This window comes from Cyrtonyx montezumae, unplaced genomic scaffold (assembly GCF_038088225.1).
Source record: "Cyrtonyx montezumae isolate F1298 unplaced genomic scaffold, pur_monq_1.0 scaffold_3, whole genome shotgun sequence".
In the NCBI taxonomy this organism is placed as follows: Eukaryota; Metazoa; Chordata; class Aves; order Galliformes; family Odontophoridae; genus Cyrtonyx; species Cyrtonyx montezumae.
Window position 1 is genome coordinate 101,048,435 of NW_027072034.1, and position 20,580 is coordinate 101,069,014.

General features: G+C 41.9%; 1 protein-coding gene across 1 annotated transcript in view; it reads right to left on the bottom strand.

Annotated features, from left to right (window-relative positions):
- Positions 1-20,580, bottom strand: part of CACNA1C (calcium voltage-gated channel subunit alpha1 C) — a 463,683-nt gene that overhangs the window by 36,508 nt on the left and 406,595 nt on the right. The window contains exons 30-31 of the mRNA XM_065742562.1: positions 16,271-16,354; positions 15,554-15,637 (exon numbers count right to left, since the gene is read on the bottom strand). Of these exons, the coding sequence (XP_065598634.1) occupies positions 15,554-15,637; positions 16,271-16,354 (168 nt within the window). The remainder of the gene's footprint in view (positions 1-15,553; positions 15,638-16,270; positions 16,355-20,580) is intronic.

A 20,580-nucleotide genomic window follows, 5' to 3' on the forward strand; every position in this document is an offset into this window, starting at 1 on the left:
ATCCAGCTTTCGACCTGGCTTGATAGAAAGTCCAGTAAGCAGCTTAATGCACATAGTTGTTTTGATAGGTAGAGTTATGTCAGTTAACACAATGCTGTACTGGCCACCTTCTAACTTTTCCTGATAGCCTCAGGTTTGAAGAGATGAGAAGAAATGTAAGACTTTAGCACTGTGACTTGATTGGATCTTGATACTTCTCATGAGAACAAATTGCTCAGATACTTATATTGCCTTTTGTGACTAACCATCACTAATGGGATTTCTCCACAGAGGATAACATAGCTTGTGGATGAAACTCTTAAGAGACCACTCGCTGTAGTTGGCTGCTGGTGATGAACATCTGCTGGTTCCTTGACTGCTGTTGATCATCAGAGAATGAAGTTACCCACGAAGATGCCATGTCTGTTGGAAACTTGTCCGCTGGTTCTCCCATGATAAAGGGAGATAAATCACCACTTGCTTATTATTACAACAGTAAGGATGCCTCTGAGGATCTGCCCTGCAGAATTTACCTGAGTTGGCAGCAGTGCTGTGTAATTCACTTGCTGTTTTAGGATACTGGTCTTCTTGAGCTCAAGGCCTGTTTTGAAGTCCTCCAAGACTGTGGTCTACCTTAGCCATACTGCATCTGTAACATTCTTAGACACAAAATGAAGGTGGAAAGAGGCATTCTGGGAAAATTACCTCACCATGCACATATAATTAAGATTCAGAAGGGAATTAAATTAAAAGTAGTTTCATTAGGGAATCCAGGTGCGCAACAGTGCTTTGATTTTGTTCCTACAAAGGATGAGAAAGAACTCAAGGATTATTTCAGCATGTTGGCCACTTTTATCTTGACTGGCTGTAGAGGGCACAAGTAGGGAAGCTGCAAGCCAATAGTACTACTGCTCTGGGGATTTTTACTTCACTTGTGGGTCATGCACAAGCTGAGACATGGTCTACAATGACACGAGCTTCATGAAGACCAAGAATTTACTAGGCTACAGGAAAAGGAGAGATTTAGAATTTACCAGTGCCATGGAGATGTAATTAGAGACATGCCACTGGAGTTTCTCCTGTGTTTTTAGTGTCAAAAAGCTGCAAGAGCTGAGGAGGCTAAATAACATGTATCTTTGTGCAGAGAGAGGAAAAGTCAGGCTTCCAAATCAACCTGGCTGCTGGCAGGTGATAGCTTGCCATTACACTGGGGAGTTACCACAGCCACCTCCAGAGTCATCTGTCTGCCACTGCCGCACGTGGTTTTAATCACAAATACTCCAGAGATAATCCACCTGCCACCAAAGTCTGTGAAGTTATGATAAGACCAGGCAGAAACTTATATGCTACTTCTCTGACAGAGAACGCTACTGAATTGCAGATGGAATAACTCTTAAGTCCTACAACCTTACAGTGAAATCAAATCATTAGCAGGAAAAGATTTTTCAAAAAGCCAGGCAAGCTGTTCAGATGCTGTGCATTCTTTCATTAAGTGCACATTTCTTCGAGAATTAAACTAGCTAGTTATTTTCTTTGCAACAGAAGTATTTTCTGTTAGAAGAATGCTGATACTGAAAGTGAAACATTCTGCAGAAACTTGGCAACTTTAAAAAAAAAATTCAAGAAATGTTAGTGAGATTGAAATTTGATATTTTATCCTTGCACATTTTGATATGAGTTTTTGTTTCAGTTATTGTTTCAATTAGAGATGTTACATAAATATGAAAAAGACAGTCCTGGATGGAACTGTTTTTAGTTACAGAAGTGAACGTTCTTGTTTTCCCCAACTATTTCTGTTGGAATGTTCTTTTACTGAAAATGTTGTAATTTTTTAATTAAAAAAAAGAAAAAATCCCCCATTAGAATTACAAGGAGCTTCTGTGAATAAAAAGAATCAAACATCTACAGGGCTGTAATGTGGGTGAAGAAACAGAGATTTTTTTTTTATCATTTCCATACATTGAGGTGTGGTTTTAGCATCTGTTAGAAAAGAGCACCATCCTACAGGAAAACAGGGAATCAATGTATATGATGCTGCTTTTACTGGGGGAAATGGTGAACACTTTGCTGATTTCTTTGGGAAGAGTGACCTAACAGGCTAATCCTCCAGCAGCCCTGCAGAATATCTCTTGCCCTAGGGAGCTACATTTTAATTTGGTGCAATACGAGGGATCAAGAAAAAGGTTGCCATTACACTTCTGCCAGCACTAACTCACGTGGGTCAATTTACATTCAGAGCTAGCACATAAAAAAGCAAGATATATATATTTTTATATCACGTAGATTCCAAACAATCTCAGATCCCAGGGTAAATATTAGCATCCCTTTGTGAACAAAAGCCTATTCTGAAACCAGTTAATAGTGTCAAGGAAACTTCTACAGCAAATGCGTCTTCCAGCTATATTTTCCCCTTTATTTTCCATGTATTCTAAGATTTTGAAATTCTAGAACTTGCTTTACTAATTAGCTACAAATATGCAAATCATACCAATTTGAATAGGTTATTAATTAATTTCATATATATATATCCATGAAATTGTGAGACAGTTATCTTATGGTTTCAAGCACATAAGGTAAATATAAGGGAAGTCAATTGCTCTAATTTGGTTATGCAAATTACCTTAGATTGACAATTACTGGACAGTTAATGAAAGAATCCATTTCTATACAGCTGAAAGCTCTATTTTTTTATGACTTTCACAGGAAAAGCAGAACAATTGGTAAAGTATGTATATGCAAATTATGAGTAATTTTCAGGATGTTTTAATAATCCTCCTCATTAGCTCTGGGTAAATGATGAGTTTGAGTCTTATGGTAATCAGACTTTGGGTGTTCCTACGAAACAAGAAGATATTAAACACTCAGAGATGCAGCTCTCATCTTCAGGTACAAGCACTGGTCTGACTTGAAGAAGCAGGTGCAGGTGGCCTATGTTTTATTATTTGTATTTTGTGGTACAAGTAGACAAACAAAGCCCTAGAACAACCAGATAGGAAGGCTCTGAATATAAACTGAGAATGAAAATGAAAATGAAATTCATGAAAATAAATGTTGAAAGGCCCATTGTGTGCAGAAACTTATAGTTTTAAAGGTGGAGTAATTTAAGAGATTTTCTAGTCTGAATATCAGTTGAAGTTTTGATTGTTTTGAACACCTCTGCTGGATTCCATGTTTGAAAGAGTGGGCTTTTTCCATTCAAGTTCCCCTCTCACTTGCCCCATTCTTGGTTCATAGGACAAGAATTCCAACAGGAGGTAATGAAGCTATTCCAGCTCAGAGCAGACTAACGACCCAGGGAGCAGACCTGACCATTGAGCAAGACAGATAAAAAGTGAGAACACAGGGTTCCCAGTTCTCCAGCTTTCCTCTGCTCCATTACCAACCATGCCAATGATTTCCTCATTGCTGTTTCTAAATAGTCCAGCAGGTCTCACAGTCTTTCCTATGTCAAAATTTAACATGGCTTTTAAACACCAAATTCAGCAGTGTATTTAGCACTCTGATAGAAAGGGCAGGCTTATTGTCCTCCATCTCTTTAGGAAGATTTACATTCTCTCTTACATTGGTCATTCTTCTTTCTCTTTTTTTCCTCTTTTTTCTTCTAGCGTCTGAGAGGGAGAAAGGGAAATCTGTGAGGTGAGACTAGTATTCCAAAAAATGAAGCACAGCCTGGTTCTGCTTTTGACTAATTGCTATAGACTGTTCTTTTCATCTCCAGGTTCTCCCATTCCAAACACATAAATAGATTTATCATCTTGACTTCTTATGTGCAGTAGTATTTTGAAAACACAGCTGCTTTAGAGGGCTGCAAATAGAGAGTAAGCCTCTGACATGACTTGTTTGCTAAGATTCTTGTTTACTAAGACCATACCACTGATGGAAAAAAAGAGGATATTTTTAAAATAAAAGAGGGGAGATTTAGGTTAGCTGTTAGGAAGAAGTTCTTTACTCAGAGGGCACTGAGGCTCTGGCACAGCTGCCCAGAGAAGCTGTGGGTGCCCCATCCCTGGAGTGCTCAGGGCCAGGTTGGATGTGGCCCTGGGCAGCCTGAGCCCTGCCCATGGCAGGGTGTTGGGGCTGGATAAGCTTTGAAGTCCCTTCCAACCTAAGTCATTCTGTAATTCTGTAATTTTGATTTTGAAATGAAAAAGAAAGAGGCTGATCAAAACATTCATCTCAGTCTTGGTTACTTTAAAGTGATGCTGTTGCTCGCTGTACAAGGTGCAGGCTTTTTCATTCTCATGCCATCCTGCAGCCCCTCTTGGAAAGGGTAATAGCAGCAGAGCTCCTCTCTGTGGTGAGTTTCCTGAGGAGCTTTCCTTGTTTCCTATTTCTTGTAATACTCCATTGCACTGAGAGGCTGAATATCATCCCCTGGCTTTGTATTACCTGGAGGCTGCTGATGCGAAGAACTAAGCAAATTCCTAGAACTGAGTCCATCTTCTGTCATAGCTACTCTTGTCTTCAATGCACTCAGCATTTGAGCCAACTCCTCTACAGCTACTTGTTAATTATTTATTAATTATTTGATAGGATTACATGGTGCAGGAAGAGATAAGGAAGAAGAGATAATGAAGAACGGACTGAAACTTAGTGCTCTCTGCATGTTGGTGCCGCTGGGGTTCCTCTGGGAAGCCTCACCTGCATATGACAGAAAGGAGGAGACTTCTGGACTTCACCGGGCTCCGTCTGTGCAGAGGTTTGCTGAGTGTTCAACGTGAAGGGTTTACTGAGATGCAGTGAATCCAGTAAGTCAAATCTTTACAACTCTTGTGCAACTAACAGAGAATTACATCAGTGGTGTTAAGGTCACAAGCAGACCTTTGGTTTGTAGTAAAATCCACAGTCTTCAGTCTGGCAACTCTTCCAGGAACTAATGGAGCCAAAGGGAGACAAGATCGTGTTTTTCCAAGGAGGAAGGCAGGCAGCCTACCTGTTCAAAGACTCTGCATTGTTGCCAGGATCCTTCCTTTGGCAAGACCAAAAGCTTTTGGGCAGAGTGAAAGTGAATTAACTGAGTTACGTGTTGATGAAGGTGAAAGATAGTGCACAACTCATGACAGGAGAAAACTCAACCTGCTTTTGTTCAAATGTAACAGGACTTTGCACTGCATGTGACAGTGGGTACACATGGAAGAGCAGACCCTGTTACTTTTGAGTAATATATCTTTGCACAAGGGAGGCTCAGCAGCCCAAAAGAGAGAGTCTGCAATGGACCATTTTCATTTGAGATTTGTAGTAGTTAGGATTTCATTCAAAGGCCATGAATTCATTGCTTTTTCAATTAGAAAGTTATTTAATGTCGATGTAGAACATGAAGTTTCCTAGAAAAGAAGTGCTTTCTGACGCACACTTGATCTCTGTCTGTTAATATGGGAATCACTCTGGGATTGGAAATGCCAGTCAGCAGCATTATCAAAGCATGTTAGAGGTGGTCATATGGAGACTGAGGCTAGCTGATACAAAACTAATGAGCAGTATTTTTTTGTTCTGCACCTCTTTCCAAGAATAGATGATTTGATGCATTTGTATGTAAAAAAGAATAGTAGGGGTAGTTTGGATGAATAATTCTCACTGTGTGCTATTTATTGTGTTCGAGACTGGGCAAACAGATGAGACAAAATCCCTAGCTCCAAATATCAATTTGTTTTTGTGTCTTTCTATTAACAAGTGTTTCTTTACTGCTGAGGCATCTTTTCCTTCCTGTCTGTTCAGCTTAGGAAAATAAGTAACTTGATGTAGCTTTGGGCAAAGCTGATTTTCTCCTAGTCTGTGCTGCAGCCAGGCGTCTCCCATTTTAAAAGTGGATTTTGAGATAGAAGACCAGGATGGGACCAGCTGGGATGCCCCATTGTTCTGCAACATGGTCAACTGTACTAGCAATTAGAACCAGACTCACAGTCCTGGCTATCAATCAGCTGACCATAAGAAGCAATGTATTGCCTACAGTTAGATCATCTGGATGCAGCTGGGAACAGGTCCATTGAGCAGATGTCTTGGAAGATACATCAAACAAAAGTCATTTTCTTGGCATGTTGTGCCAGACAGTCCCCATGAAGAAGAGATCAGTGAGGGAAGGGAAGGTAACTGCCATTTTTAAAACAGTTGTCTAATGAGAAATTAAAAATAAGCAAAACATCCTTCTGTTTGCCTGGTTGGTACTTATGAAGGTGGAGAAAGTGGTGTGGGATCTGCATAGACACTATTTTGTCTACATTAGAAAGAAAGAGTAAAATCAGTTGTGTTTGCCTTTGATTATAAATCAGTCTGGAAGGTCACATTCTCTCACCTAGTAGCAAAAAACACATTGAGGGCTTTATATAATGGGATCCTCAAATATTGCTGTTGATCTGTACATTTGGGTGTGCAGAACGGTACATTTGACCATGCTGAACTGCTGCTGAGTGCCTGGCACTAAAACCCCATAAAGAGTCCAGCCCTTCCCCCGGGCTGATGGAATCTTGGCTGAAAAAAGACAGGAAAAATCACTGACAGAATAGGTAGAGGTTGCTGCCCTGCTGAAAATGAATCCCAGTGCTCCTGGCAATGGAAAGCATGATCTTTGCTACCCAAGATTTTAGCAAAATTTGAGGGAAGCAGCTAGGGGTAAGAAGATTAGGAGGAAGAGAAAGTTAAAGAGGAAAACATGTAAAACACTTGTGTTTTAACTTTTTTCCCTTCTCCAATCACCTTTCATTGCAACTGGCAGTGCAATCTGCAACCAGTTAGCAGATTTCTAACTATGCATAATGGTGAGAGATGGTGCATACAACGAGGTCCTGCAGAACTGATTTTAAAAGCTCTGGTAATTTGGAAGAACACCAGAAGCTTTTACAACATGCCCGTTTGAGTGAAATACAGGGAACTGTGCACCCTTTATTACTTAAATCTGCATATTCAGAATAGCGGGGCTGGAAAATTCCTTGGGCATTCTGGGCAAAATAGATCTTATAAAAAGGAGAATTAAATGCCAGAAAACATCTTTTCTGGCTTCAAGGAATTGCGTTAGATGACAGAGCTAGATGGATCTGAACTCAGCTGAGCACTTTTTTGAAAATCTTGGTTTTGGTGTTTGGGGAGCCATCACTAGGTAATGTTAATTTGCTAAGAGATGATTTAAGGAGTCAGGGCTTTTCTATGGATTCACAGAAAGATACTCCATTGGAGTTCAGGGAAGGTTACAATAAACTTTTTCTAGCCAATAGAAATGATTTATCTTGGCTGGAAAACCAATGGAAAATGTAACTAGCTTAGAGTAGTTCTAATGCTATTTACCATGCTTTCTCTTGAACATTTTAACTACCTTTGAAGAAAAACATATTGGCATTAAAAAGAAAATCTAAGTGTATTTATACTGCAACTGCTGATACAAGAATATAGTAGCATTTTTTCTTTAAAGTGATATACAGAAAAAGGAGAAGAAAAGTTTAATATTGGTCAGAAAATCTGGATGTGGCTTTTTAAAGAAACCTTTGTACTTAAACACATGTCCCACACACTTACGTTACCACTGAACCAGCTCAGGACAAGGTCTGTAGTATTCTGTGTTCTCACTATTAGCTGTTGTAACAATAATTTGTAGTCAAATATGAAATCATGTCTCCTTCCCTAAAAGACTTAAAATGCACAAAGGTGTTGGGTAGGTGAAAGCCTGCAGGAATTAAAAGCAAGACCCACTTCCTAGTGCAGTCCCTGAGACACAGTGCCCTATTGTTTTGAAGTAAGCTCTGAACATTTTCACCCAGGCAGGACTGTATGTTAGGCCTTACAGCTATAGGGCTATCTAACTTCCTTTTTACTGCTTTTATATTTAAGTTACAGGGATTTGTTTTCCTTGGTTCTTTATCTTCTGTTTCTCATATTTTAATTAACCAGCATGTGTGGTCACATCTACACAGTAAGACAAACTTGTTTTTATACTGCTCTTAAATCTCCCCTCCATTAAAATACAATTGGATAATTCCATGCACCTGCAATAACGTTTAAACCAAGTATAACCAGAAAGTGTTGTGGAAACTACAATACTGAGGTATTTCCTCAAATCTGGGAAGTATGGAGAGTCTGCATGAGAAAATGCAGTCTGACAATGGGAAAACAACATACTTAGTTCCCACACTGCATTGCTAAGATTGCTAATAGTAAATGAGGAAGGAATCACTGGCATTCACTACTCCCTCTTCTGCAAAAACACACATTTTTTCTATTTGCCCATACATGTATATCTATATATATTTACAGAAAATCTGTCCTGTTACCAAAAGCACTCCTTCGAATGGGCAAATCTTATTATTGACTCTGGAAATGCCCTTAGAATACCAACATTTTTTAAGCCAAAAGAGAAAAAAATAAAGAAGAGGCCCCATCTTCACGACAAAGAAATACACAAACAAAAACAAAACACCCCTGTTCAAACATGGTTGTGCTCAGATAGTCTTACCGTAGTTCCTTCTCACCAACATGTGCAAGAATTGCTGGTTAAACGTGGAAGGTGGTCAAATTTGAATTGATCTGAGCCTAATTTGTGGAAGAGATGAGGGCAGCTTTGCTGAAGATCACCAAAGGCAAAATAAAGCACCGTACACCACCCCTACAGCTCACAACCATGCTTCAACATGACTTCTTGCATAGAGAAGCTGGGGATGCAGTGGTGTGTTACCTGAATTATTCTAGCAATAATAACACTACCAGACATTAAAAAAGGCAAACTCGATACCCCCCACCCCCCCTACAATTTTATCAGTAGTTTTTCCAAAAAGAAACCAAGTCACATATATATACATAAACACGCACACAGGGATAACTCAGGACTACATACAACTTCTAGGATGGCAGCAGTAGGGGTATGACAACACGGATGTCAAAAGAAGCCGCTGTGCTTCTCCAGCCCTTTGCTACATCATTTGGAGGCCTCTGCTACCCAGATGGCATTTGAGAGAGGGAAGGAGAGGGGGAAAGGAGGTCTTTTCTGCCTTTTCCTGAAGGTTTGGGCAGATGAACTTGCAAGTTCGAGGAACTGCAAAGGTTTGTGTCTGGTGGCAGCTGACGGCCAAAATCTGAGCAGCAAAGGGCGTGGAAGCAAAGAGAACCAGACAGGCAGAGACAGAGAGACACACAGACAGACACAGCGACAGAAATGAGTGCCAGTCCCAACTGAGGTGCAGGCTAGATGTATGTCGTCCTTCCACCGATCCTTGCTCCCATTGTGGGGTGTGTGTGTGTACAGGGTTGTGCCAGCGGGGCCACCTGCTCCAGCCCTTGCAAAGACGGAATGCCCCCAGGCAGTTCTGCCTGGGTAAGGGCTGCAGGATTAGAGCCACTGGTTCTCTGCCTTCAGACACATTGATTGAGGGTGAAAATGAACTTGTGAGGTTTACTGTGGCTGGAGACAAGGGAGAGGAAAGTGAGGGAGAAAAGGAAGAAAGGAAGGGGCGGGTTAAAAGGGAAGAGTGGAGGAGGAAGTGAGAGGGAGACTTGAGTATAGGCTGTCAGATATTCCAAAGAATGGGAGCGGGAGCCCATGACAAATCAAATGAAGCCTCTTGACACCGAAAGCAGGATGACTGTAAGGAAAGGCTCCATGCGTCTGGTTTAAGCCTGAGCTGCTTTATTCCGAAATAAAAGAGACTAAAGGGGAAATCGATGCACAGATCTCCAAGTTCCCTTGGGATCTGAATACCTTGGTATCTCCCTTACTGCACCTGTCCTCAGAACTCAACGCTGCTGCAACCTTCAGATGACTTCCTATTAGTATGTGGAAACCTCTTCAGAAATGCCTCACGTAAAGCACTCAGCTCTCCTGAACCTTGTAGGTAAATAGCTAACTATACTCAGCAGTTATGGGTACAGCAGACCTATCCAGCATTTTCCAGGGGAAGGAATGCAGCAAGATAGGTTTGGGGTTTCTCTAACCTTCTTCATAGGGTGGCCATTTCCTGAAACCCCTAGGTACAGCACTAGGGCTGGTACTGGATGATCTTTAAGGTCCCTTCCAACCCAAGGCATTCTGTAATTCTACAATTCTATGTCTCCCAGATGCCACCATGGATAAGGTCACATGCAACACTGTACCTTCCTGTTTTCACCTCCTGTCACCTCTCCCATTTAAAAAAAACAACAACAAACCAAGCCAAAACCAAAAACATTTCCATCAATTTACAGACCTCAATGCTCCTTCTTATGAAATCTTTACTGCATCCATTATGTCGCACAAGCTACAAGTCAACAGTTGCCTATCCCTGGCAGTTCCCATCTTGTATCTGTGCACACCCCCTGACTCATCACATCTATTGGATCACACTGTGTATACCTCCCACACGTACCACAGGCACACTCAGAGACACAGATATTTTCACGGTCACTGAGCGCAAAGGTGGGATGTGTACAGTCCAGATACTTTGACTCAGTCATCCTCATGCACCCCCAGACATGGCTGACACACACAGAGGTACTTGCACGTGCAGACACATCAGAAGCACTGCAGAACCCATTGGAGACAGGCACACAGATAGGTGCAGTCCTTCCCTCCCCAGCATCCTTTCAAGACAGACACAAACTCACACAACATCCCCATGCCCACTGATAGCTACACTTGTGCTCCAGAGACACACATGCTCTCTCACCTGACTATGCCTCTGCTGCTGTGAGCACCTGCTGCAGCTGGATGGACCAGCCTGCCACAGGAGCCTGCTCAGCTCAGCCATCAGCATCACTTAGGTGGCAAGCATTCTGCCACAGCTAGGCTTTGGTCTGAGACTGGCAGGGGAAAGGATGAAGGAAAAAGGGCCCTACGGATCAGAAAGATGTTGTCTTCTCTCTCCAGCTGAGAGGAAGGACATTGCATTAGTAGCTTTTTCAGGGCCTGGCTGTTTTTCTCCCATCGCTTAAGGCAGTCCAGCACAGAGCACAAATCAAACTTGATTTCCCCCTCTGATATGGCACAACAAATTGTAATAAGAAACCTTCTGTGCCTGGAGGAGGTGACAGCAGGCTGTCAGTCCGCTGCACAGCACTGAACTCTGCGCTGTGTTTGCTGATGTGGAAAGGAAGGAAATACAAACCTCTGCCTGGAGCTACTTCTGGGATGATACATTCCAAATTTGTTAGCTTTTATTCAACTCCTGTAACATTTTCATTCCTTTTGTTGTTACAATAGATAGTAATCGTTTTTTATCACCATAATGTTTTCATCCAAAGTGTTTTGTAAACACTAGTGATAATGCCCTCTTAACTTAGGGGGTAATTACAATTTCAAATTTGCCGATATAGAGGCTGAGATAGAAGGACCTAGCCAGGGCTCACGGGTTATGGCTTGCAGGCCCTGCCTCCCAGGTACTACTGCCCCATATACTAAATTGACTTTCATTTTATTCCCCAAACATCATATTCTTAGAGTTGAAACATGGCAAATGTGCCATGGTTGGACTGCATGATCTTAATGGTCTTTCCAACCTTAATGATGTTGTGCTTCTATGAAAATCCTTTTTCTTTTTAATAGCAGATTTGAACCTCACCCTAAAATATTTTAGTTACTTAAGGAGTTGTTTAAGAGTTTTGATATCCACCAGATATGCTTTGAACATTATCAGTGGTGTGAGCTGCATCTCTGTATGTGTGTAGGATTGGCTGGGGGGGTTTCGGAGGTGTTCCCAAGTTGCAGTAAGCGAGGGGCCTAAGTGTGATGCAATTGGACTTACCACTTGACATATTTCAATATGATTGAGACATTTTAAGTGTGGGCATCCCAAAGGACTTAGGAATGCTGAAGTCAACCTGAGGGCCTGCCTGATGATAACATGCCTTCTCACTGTGTGTGAATACACAGCCATGCCAGCAAACATATGCTGAGTTTGACATGCAAGTCTACACTCACCCACAGGCATGCAGATGAACATGCCTGCATAAAGCTACAGCCTTTCAGCCAGAAACACGCACCCATGAGCAAACCAAACTTGCACATTAGGGCAGCCACAGTGGCTCAGAAAACAAATTCATGTACTCAGTTATATATAAACAACTCACATCTCTCCATCAACAATCACTCACAGCACAAATACACAAATACATATTACTTGCATACGCACTCTTTCCCACACACACGGATTCATGTCTGTGCACTCTCCTATGGATTTGTAACCCAAATACAGGTAACCAAACACATTCAGGAATGTATACTACAACCAGTGGAGTACAGACACAAAGACCCACACATGCACACTCACATATATCTTTACGAAGGTTTTGGTCTGGGGACTTCCTTTTCAAGAAACAAAAATAATTGTCAAAAGGAAGAAACAGAGCAAGGAGAACTGCACAACCTATGCAAGCGCATACCCATGCACACGTGACAGGGATCTCACCATATCGACAGCTATCGCAGCTCAGACCCTGCTGGGCATTCTGGAGAACCTCATAGGGATTGAGGCTCACACGCCTATGGGCTCATGTCAGACCAACCTGTGCCAGGTCTCTGCCTTCCCTGACTGACTGCAGTGAAAGCTGTCCCTCAGCTCCAAGAGCAGCAATTCCAAATACTCTACTATAACCGTCCATCAGCTTCTAACACCTTGGGCAAAACATCTTACCTGCACCTGACCAGTCTAATATCTCCAGTTAGTGGAGTTCGTTGTTATTGTTTTTCAGACTCTAGGTCTGGCTGGAACAAGACAAGACAGGGTACAGAAACACAAGGCAGGGTTTGCTCAAACCCACAAACAGCAAGAAAGCAACAAGCTCCTGAGGAGAAGGGGAGAAGTATATCTGATAAACTGCCTCACTCTGCTTGAGAAGATGACAACTGTCCATCCAAGATGGGCTATTTCCAAAGCCCATCTGCCATAGATGTAACATATCAAGTACTGCTAGCAGGAAGGGAATCTGACAGGACAAACCAACATACAATACATTCTCTTATTCAATAAGGGTTATAAGTGCAAAGGGATTTCAAAACATTTCAGAACAAACTCCATCCATAGCTGCTGCTCATTTATCAGTGCATCAAAAGATTGTGCAAGTTTTTAGTGACAAACGTCAGAAACTAGTAGCAAAGGATTTGCCTAGATAAAAAGAGAAGATTTAAACATGCCAGGTAACAAAAAGACGTGTGCAGAAATCTGTAAAAACTGTATAGAAGGAAAGGATTCTTTAGAGGAAACACAGGGACCATCATGAAATGCTGTTTGTAATCCCTATTAAAAGTGTCAGGGCCCCACCTGCTGCCTTCTCAACTAAGACAGGAGACGAGTGTTTGAACAAAGGCATATTCTCCTTCCTCATCGACTTCTGTAGCCAGCAACCAGGCATGAACTTGAATTTAGACAAGGAATAGAAGAGAGGGGAAGCCCTGTCTGTGGTTATTAAACACACCAGTATGAATAGCCGTGGAGACTGAAGATCTGGATGTAGCCCAATTAGCAGCAGTGTGACCTTCTTGACAACATGCCAAGCATGAATGCTATTTATCCTGCTTACATTCGGCATCTGAGATCTGGCTGTCTAGACAAACCTGACAAACCTAGACACTCTCCAGCTACTGGGTGGGCACCTCCACACAAACATTCATTCCCCCTGTCAGAAATACTTAGGGGAGGAACAGTTGGCCTGGGGAGAGGTGTCCTGACCAGTAATTGTAGGAGGAAGTCTGGGTGACTATGTCTTCCTCTCAGATCACTGAAATCTAATGGGATGTCTATTAAAGCATCCTACACCATGATGTAAAAAGTTTCTTCATTTGTAGGAAATAACTGAATTTTCTTAAAAGGATACATTAGAATTTCCTGCCATTACAGGGCTTCTGACCAGGATAGACCCCCCCCCATTTATTTGGCAAAACAAATTTCCTTTCTGCTTGGAAGGCTTTTCTAGAGACTCAAATATATCAGTCAGGAAAAATCTTGCTGATATTTAGCAGAATTAATCTCTTATTAATCTCTAAGACTGTTTCCTCACTTACTACTCACAGTTCTGCCTCTGTGGATGAGAACTGAGTATTTTCACAGTCTGAAGTATACTATTATGTTCCCTGTTTGGTTTTCTTGTGACTATATGATGCAAAAAAAACCTTCTATGTTATTCTTTAAAATTATCATCTTCAACCTACCAATCATCTTAATTTCCCTCTATAAATTTAGACCAGTCCTAATCTCTCTCTAGAAAAAGGGTAATCAAAATTGTTTCCAGAATTTGGGTGAAATTAGAATAGAAAGAGGGACATATAAAAGATACAACAACCAACTTCTCAAGGAAAATTGATCCATGTCAAATAAAATATTTCATCCACCCACTCTAAATCAAAACATCAGACTTTGGATAAATTTCTTTGTTTCGGAATTAAAAAAAAAAGTTAAGCAGAAATTAAAGTAAAATCGAAATATGACAACAGTTTTTTTTGAAAATTCAAAGTATTGTGATTATTTTTTTTTTCAAATTTCTGTTTACAGTTTCTCCTAAAGACAGCACTGAGTGAACACTGACGTCACTTCTCTACTTGCAATGGATTGCCTACATGGTATTTAGCAATTCCAACCTGAATATTTATTCAACAACCACATCACTCTGCAAATTCATGATGGGTTTACTCTTCATTAATAGCCTTACAACCATTTCCTTTTGTTCTTGCTACATTCCTGGCTTCGCTAAGCTGGATTTTGTCATAAAATTTTAGTCCGTGGTCAATGGTTCCTTTGTAGTCTTTATTTCAGGAATCTGCCTGTCCTTTGTTCATTTACACAGTAATTCTATAACCATCCACCTCCAAAGAAAGCTTGCCTGATGTGATTTATTCCCTTGAACACCAGCTGTTCATTTCAGTCTCCATGGCTTTCTCAATCCTTCACCTGTCTGCTGAGAAGGGCACGGTGGGGCCAATCAGTGTCAATTGTTCTGGTGGAGTTTGGGAGTGAGATGGAGCAAACCGAACTGGGCTGAAACGTGGTGCACTGTATTTCTTAGGGCTTTGTGTTCTGTTTTAATTTATCTACCTTTTCTTTATTAAGTTCTCCTTTCAAATTACAACCTAAGTATTAGGTGCCCGTTCCTCTAAACAGAGATAGTTTGGTCTTTATTTCCTTTGGAGGAAGCCTGGGTGAGGAGGCACCAAGAAGATTTGTGGCTTGGTTCCTGTAGTTCCACCTCGAAAGAACTGACCTTTAGATCTCTGTGGGGTGGAGGGTATTAAGCCACCATGGGAAGGAAAGCATAACACCGGGTAGGCCAAAGTGCTGGCCTGGGACTTTTCTAGCAGCTTCCCATGGCACTAATAGCTTTTTCACTTACACTCCACATTTCCCATCACTTTTCCTGCTATACAGTTTAATTCATGCCAGGCGGATTATGAAGGGAAGAAAATGATGCAACAGTCCTTTAAGTCGTTCCAGAAAATAAAAGAGAATAAAACAAAAACCAAACCAAACGAAAAAGAGAGCTTAAAAATAATCAACGTCAAAAAAAAAAAAACAAAAAAAAAAACCTCTGAAAACAAACTCAAAAGGAAGAGGGAGGGGGAGGAAAAATAAAAAACCCGGGAAAGACAAATGAATGTTAGAGCAGGCACGATCATGGACAGACGCCAGCTACTTACGTTCACCTCGGTGATTGCTATATCAACAATGCTACCCACAACAATCAAGGCGTCAAATGTATTCCATGCATCACAGAAATAGTGCTGCATGTGGCAGAGAAGCCAAGGAAAGAGAAAGAAAGAGAAAGGAGGAAAGAGTGAGAGAAAGAGAGAGAAAAAGAGAGAGAGAAGAGAGAGGGAGAAAGACAAAGGGAGAGGGAGAAAAGAGGGAAAAAAAGGAAAAGGTAAAACAAAACAAAACAAAACAAAACAAAACAAAACAAAGCATGAAAGAGGGAGAGAAGAGGAAAAAAATAAGAAAAGAAAGAGGTTACGTGGGCATATTAAATAGTCTCTTACCACTCTACAGTATCGATTGCTCAAACCTCTGTAACGTTTCACATGATGTAGGGTATCAACAAAAGCCTGGTTAGTCAGAAACTTACACTCAAGCATGTCTACCTTTTGGAGTGAAAAAAAAAGCACACACACCCCAAACTCTGTGCGCTTTCACCAGTCACAGCCTTGGGGCAAGCTATGACAAGTGAAAAAGAAGGAGGTGTTTCCCCCCTCCTTTTTTTTTCCCTGGGAGAAGGAGAAGGACGACGGCAAGTTCAATAAAAGCATGACTAGAGGGAAAAAAAAATCAGAAAAAAAAAAGAGAAAGAGAGAAAGAGAGGAGGAACAGCAGAGGAGGAGGAGGTGGTGGTATCCTGGGGAGGGTAGAGTAATACTCACATTAGTTTCACTGAGAATGACGTCTATAATGCTGCCAATTACGATGAGGAAGTCAAAAACATTCCAAGGATCACTAAAGTAACCCTACATAAGGAAGGGGCAGGCAGGATGGGGATTAAAAAGGAATGTTAGACAGACAAAAACAGTTCAAAATTACCATTAGAATTACTGCCCTGATACCTCAAGGGGTTTTCCTCTAAAATCTACTTGCTGCTTCTCAGGCCATAGCCCAGTGCTGCCATCCCTAATCTGTGTGAGCAGTCCTCCAGCCAACACGATGCCAGGCCAACTACCCCTCATCTCCAACTGGGACGGGGGTGAAGAGGAAGCCACACAGATCATGTGGAGCATGGCTGCTCTTGGGAGCAAGGGTCGAACACCAGGTCCTCCAGACATCTCTGTTTCCTAGCCATATAACTCCCTTCCCCATCCGGTTTAGATTTGATTGGGGAAGAAGACAGGAATGTTGTCATGTTCTCTCAAAAAAGGCTCCCTTTCTGCCAGGGTGAATGTAGATTCACCTGTCCCTATGGCTCTGTACTGGCATGGAAGGCAGCGATGTGCTGTGGCGTGGCAGGGCAGAGGGCACAGTCGAGCTGGAGATGTGCTATTTAAACAGGTCCTTATCTTTATCTTTACACAGCCACAATAAGTATTATGACAGCCATTAGCCTAACAGTTGCTGTTATTACCACTTTAGCTCCTGTCTTAAAACTATAGAGCAGGACTGCTAAATATTTATGTTACCTTGAAAGCACATCTGCACTACAAAATGAAAGTGTGAGTGCAGCCCCTGCATGCTGCTAGGAAGGGGTGAGGATGAAAGCAAAGTCAGTACTAGCATGTGCTCAGAGTCAGACCTCTTACTCACTCGTGCTGAAGACACAGCATCACTGTAACACTGACTGTATCGGATGAGCTGTGGCAGACTGGCTACCAAGTGCTAAGCTCGTGCCTTTGGTTTGCAGTGTAGGATTACTTTGAGAGCTACTTCAGACATCTCATTTTCTTAAGCAGGGCTCAGGAGATGCTAATCAGCACTGCTTGCCTTCCCCACCCTGCATGATTTTTGGTGGCCTGGGTCATAGGGATACAGGACCCTTTGAGAAAAATCCTGTTCAGCCCAGCAGATGAGCTTTCATACGTCAACTTCCTGCCCAGTTCAATGTCCTGAGCAAAAAACTCATATCTTGGTCCACTGAACACCTGAACACTCTTGTTCTTCAATCCTAAAAGGAGGTAAGCCTCCCAAATCCTCTGTGCTTCCTTTATGTGTTTGGTTTTGTGAGCGTGGGCTGTCTGACCTCCCTGTTTCCCAGCTGCAGCATGTCTCCAGCGAGACTGAACCCAAGTTGCACTGCCACCGCTATTCTTAGCCAGAGAGTCAGGTCATGGGTAGAGTGTCAGGCTGTGTTCCCAGGCGGCGTTGTAGTGAGCAAAAAGGAGAATAGAAAAAAAAAATAAAAATCCCAGTGTTCTCACTGCATAAGCCAGGCTTATGAGCCTTAAATTACTGTGGATCCAACTATCCCATGGAGCAGTCATTGGCAAAAAGCGTCTTTCTAAAGTCTGAAATGCTGCCTATCAGGATGCTTTGAGACTCACGGTTATAACCTGTGTTTTGTGTGAGGCGGGAGTAATGGGAACAACAAAAAAATAACAGTGGAGAAGCCACTCTCAACTGGTTCACACCAGAGAAGGAAGCTGATAAGAGAAGACTACGAAATCTTCTCAAAACCAGAAAAAAACACCTTTTTTTATTTCCTGCAATCTGAAACAGGCAACTCTCAGCAGATCTACACTGGGAGGAGTAATTGCACCATGGCTGCTCATGGCTACACAATAAGCTACAACAGGGAAGAAGGAAACAGGAGCAAAAGCAAATTCAGAGAATATTATTATTCAGCTTCCAGCCTAGAAAATACACAACAAATATTAGAATGAATTCAGCAGTGATGTCCAGCATCGTTAGCAACCAGATGGACCTGGAATAAAACTGTAATTAGACTTCACCAAGAGAAAGGGGAGGGAGAGAACAGCAGATTAAAATGTAGAGGCAAATGCATTTTGAATAAATAAGGGACAGACACAGATCATTCAGAGTTGCAGGAAGTGCCTTTGCAGCCTGATGCAACCTTGGCAGAGAAGACATTTGGAAGATCAAAGAGAGTGGAGGAGAAAACAGACCCAATCCTCCTGCCCCATTCGTGTGCACATTCCTGATGATGGCAATGGCACTGCTTACATCCAAATCAGTACATTGAAAGGTCTGGCCATCCTTCCATTTCCTTCACAAATTGAATAGATTGGGAACTGTTATGGATTTTAGCAAAAAACCAAGCAACTCCAAAAAACAGTTTGTTTTTTGGGAAGCTGCAAGGGTGTATATCCAAAATGCATTGTCCATGCTTTGCCCATGAAAATGATGTCCCTCAATTTTGAATTCATTGTGATTATTTTTACTATTTTTACCATAACTGGCATTACACTGTAAAGAGTATTTGGGGATAACCAAATTCATAATTTCCTTTTACTGAGCAACTCTGGACACAAAACCCAACAGATGCAGCTGCTGTTGGAACAGCATTTGCTGGTGGTACAAAACCCAGGAGATAAACAGCAGGGAATCCTGTCCTCAGATGACCACTGAAGCCAGTGAATTTAGCATCACTCCCAGTTGCAGGAATGCAAATTCACTGGAAGTAATGACATTGCATTGACACTGTTGGAACATCTCAGGAGAGATTCAGGCCTGGAAAGAAAAGGTTCCTTATTCATTGCTATCACAAGTAGCTGCTTTGGATATTTGTGATACTACAGCATATCTGAGTCACTCAGTTCATTCTTTGGAGTTGCTCGAGATTCACACCAGGAGCAATTCCTCTAGGATGCTTTGCTGAGTACCACCAGACAGCTCCTTGCCTGAAAGCCATGGGCTGATGTGCTCTGGGGTCACAGAACCAGTGCCACGACACATCACTGTGGAGCTGTGAGATGGACTCAGAGAGCTCTTCTCTTCTTCCTGGACCTCTTAATCTATGACAAAGAGGAACTATGGGTAGGAATGTGGTTTTACTCAACCCCACATCCAATATTCCAGAGTTAAATCAAAGAAACACGTGAATTTTAAAACCTTCCTTTCCTCCTCACCTGCTCCCTCTGTTTAAAACAGAAAGGTGAAAAACAGAAAAATATTATTCACAGTAAGAGAGCTCAAAGAAAACAGAGAACATAGGTGCTTAATTTCTGTGCAGGGTAATAGGATCCTTCCTCAGAAAGCCTTGTCTCCTTAGAGACATTCACCTACAAATGGCCATGTGGTTGCTCAGCCCTATGTCAGACCTCCTAATCTTGTCAGAATGCACTCTGAGAGTGAATTACTTTATCTCCAGTGACTGGCCTCTTGTGACCTCAGGGGACCTCTTGTAGACACAGTCCTCGCTGGAGTGTACCAGGGTGGCTAACAAAGGACAAGTTGAATGGACAACTTTCACTGTAGTAAAAAGACTGTATTTCCAAGCTGTTTTTCCCACCAGAAAGTTCTGTATGCTTTTCCCAAGGGGGTGGAGGTCTGACTGGAAACGAATTGATGGTATTGTTTGTTTTTGCTGGACAGGAATTTAGAGTGTAATACCACTTTTTACCCTTAAAGGGAGATGTTACACCCTGATTTAGCTGTATATACATGTTGTGTTATGGCAGCCAGAGGGGCATGCAGGGGAAGGGTAGTCACCCTCTCGTGGGAGTTCTCTGAAGATCTGTGAAGCTTTTGGGGAGAAAGGAGGACAGAAAGAGACAGGAGGATTGGATTGAATATTCAGGAAGCGTGAAATAAGCCCACCATTAGAGCACATTTTTTTCCCCATTTTTTCTTTCCCCCAAAGTAGCAAAGAATAGTGAATCATCACATGATCATTATGTTAACGAAAGGCTGAGCATAAATATGCAGTAGCTGGCTGGAATGGAATCTCATTTGTGTGAGGGAAGCAGACATCATATCATTTCAGAATGAATATGCCAATTGTTTTTAGGTTTCCTAGTCACCAAGATTAGCTATCAATGAAGCTGGAGTTTGTTTTGGTACTAATGGAGCCACTGAAATCTCTGGAGACCATTTCTTTGATTTTTTGTGAGTATAAGATCCTAAATGCAGTATTTAAGAAGCCTTGCTAACAGCAGGGAAAATTGCCCACTGGAATCTTTTCTGAAAATCTGAGCTCAGAGTAACCCAGGGCCCCAGATAAGAACATGAGGTGGCTGGGGAGCTATACATGCTGAAGCACAGAAATCCTCAGTGGAAGGGCACCGCT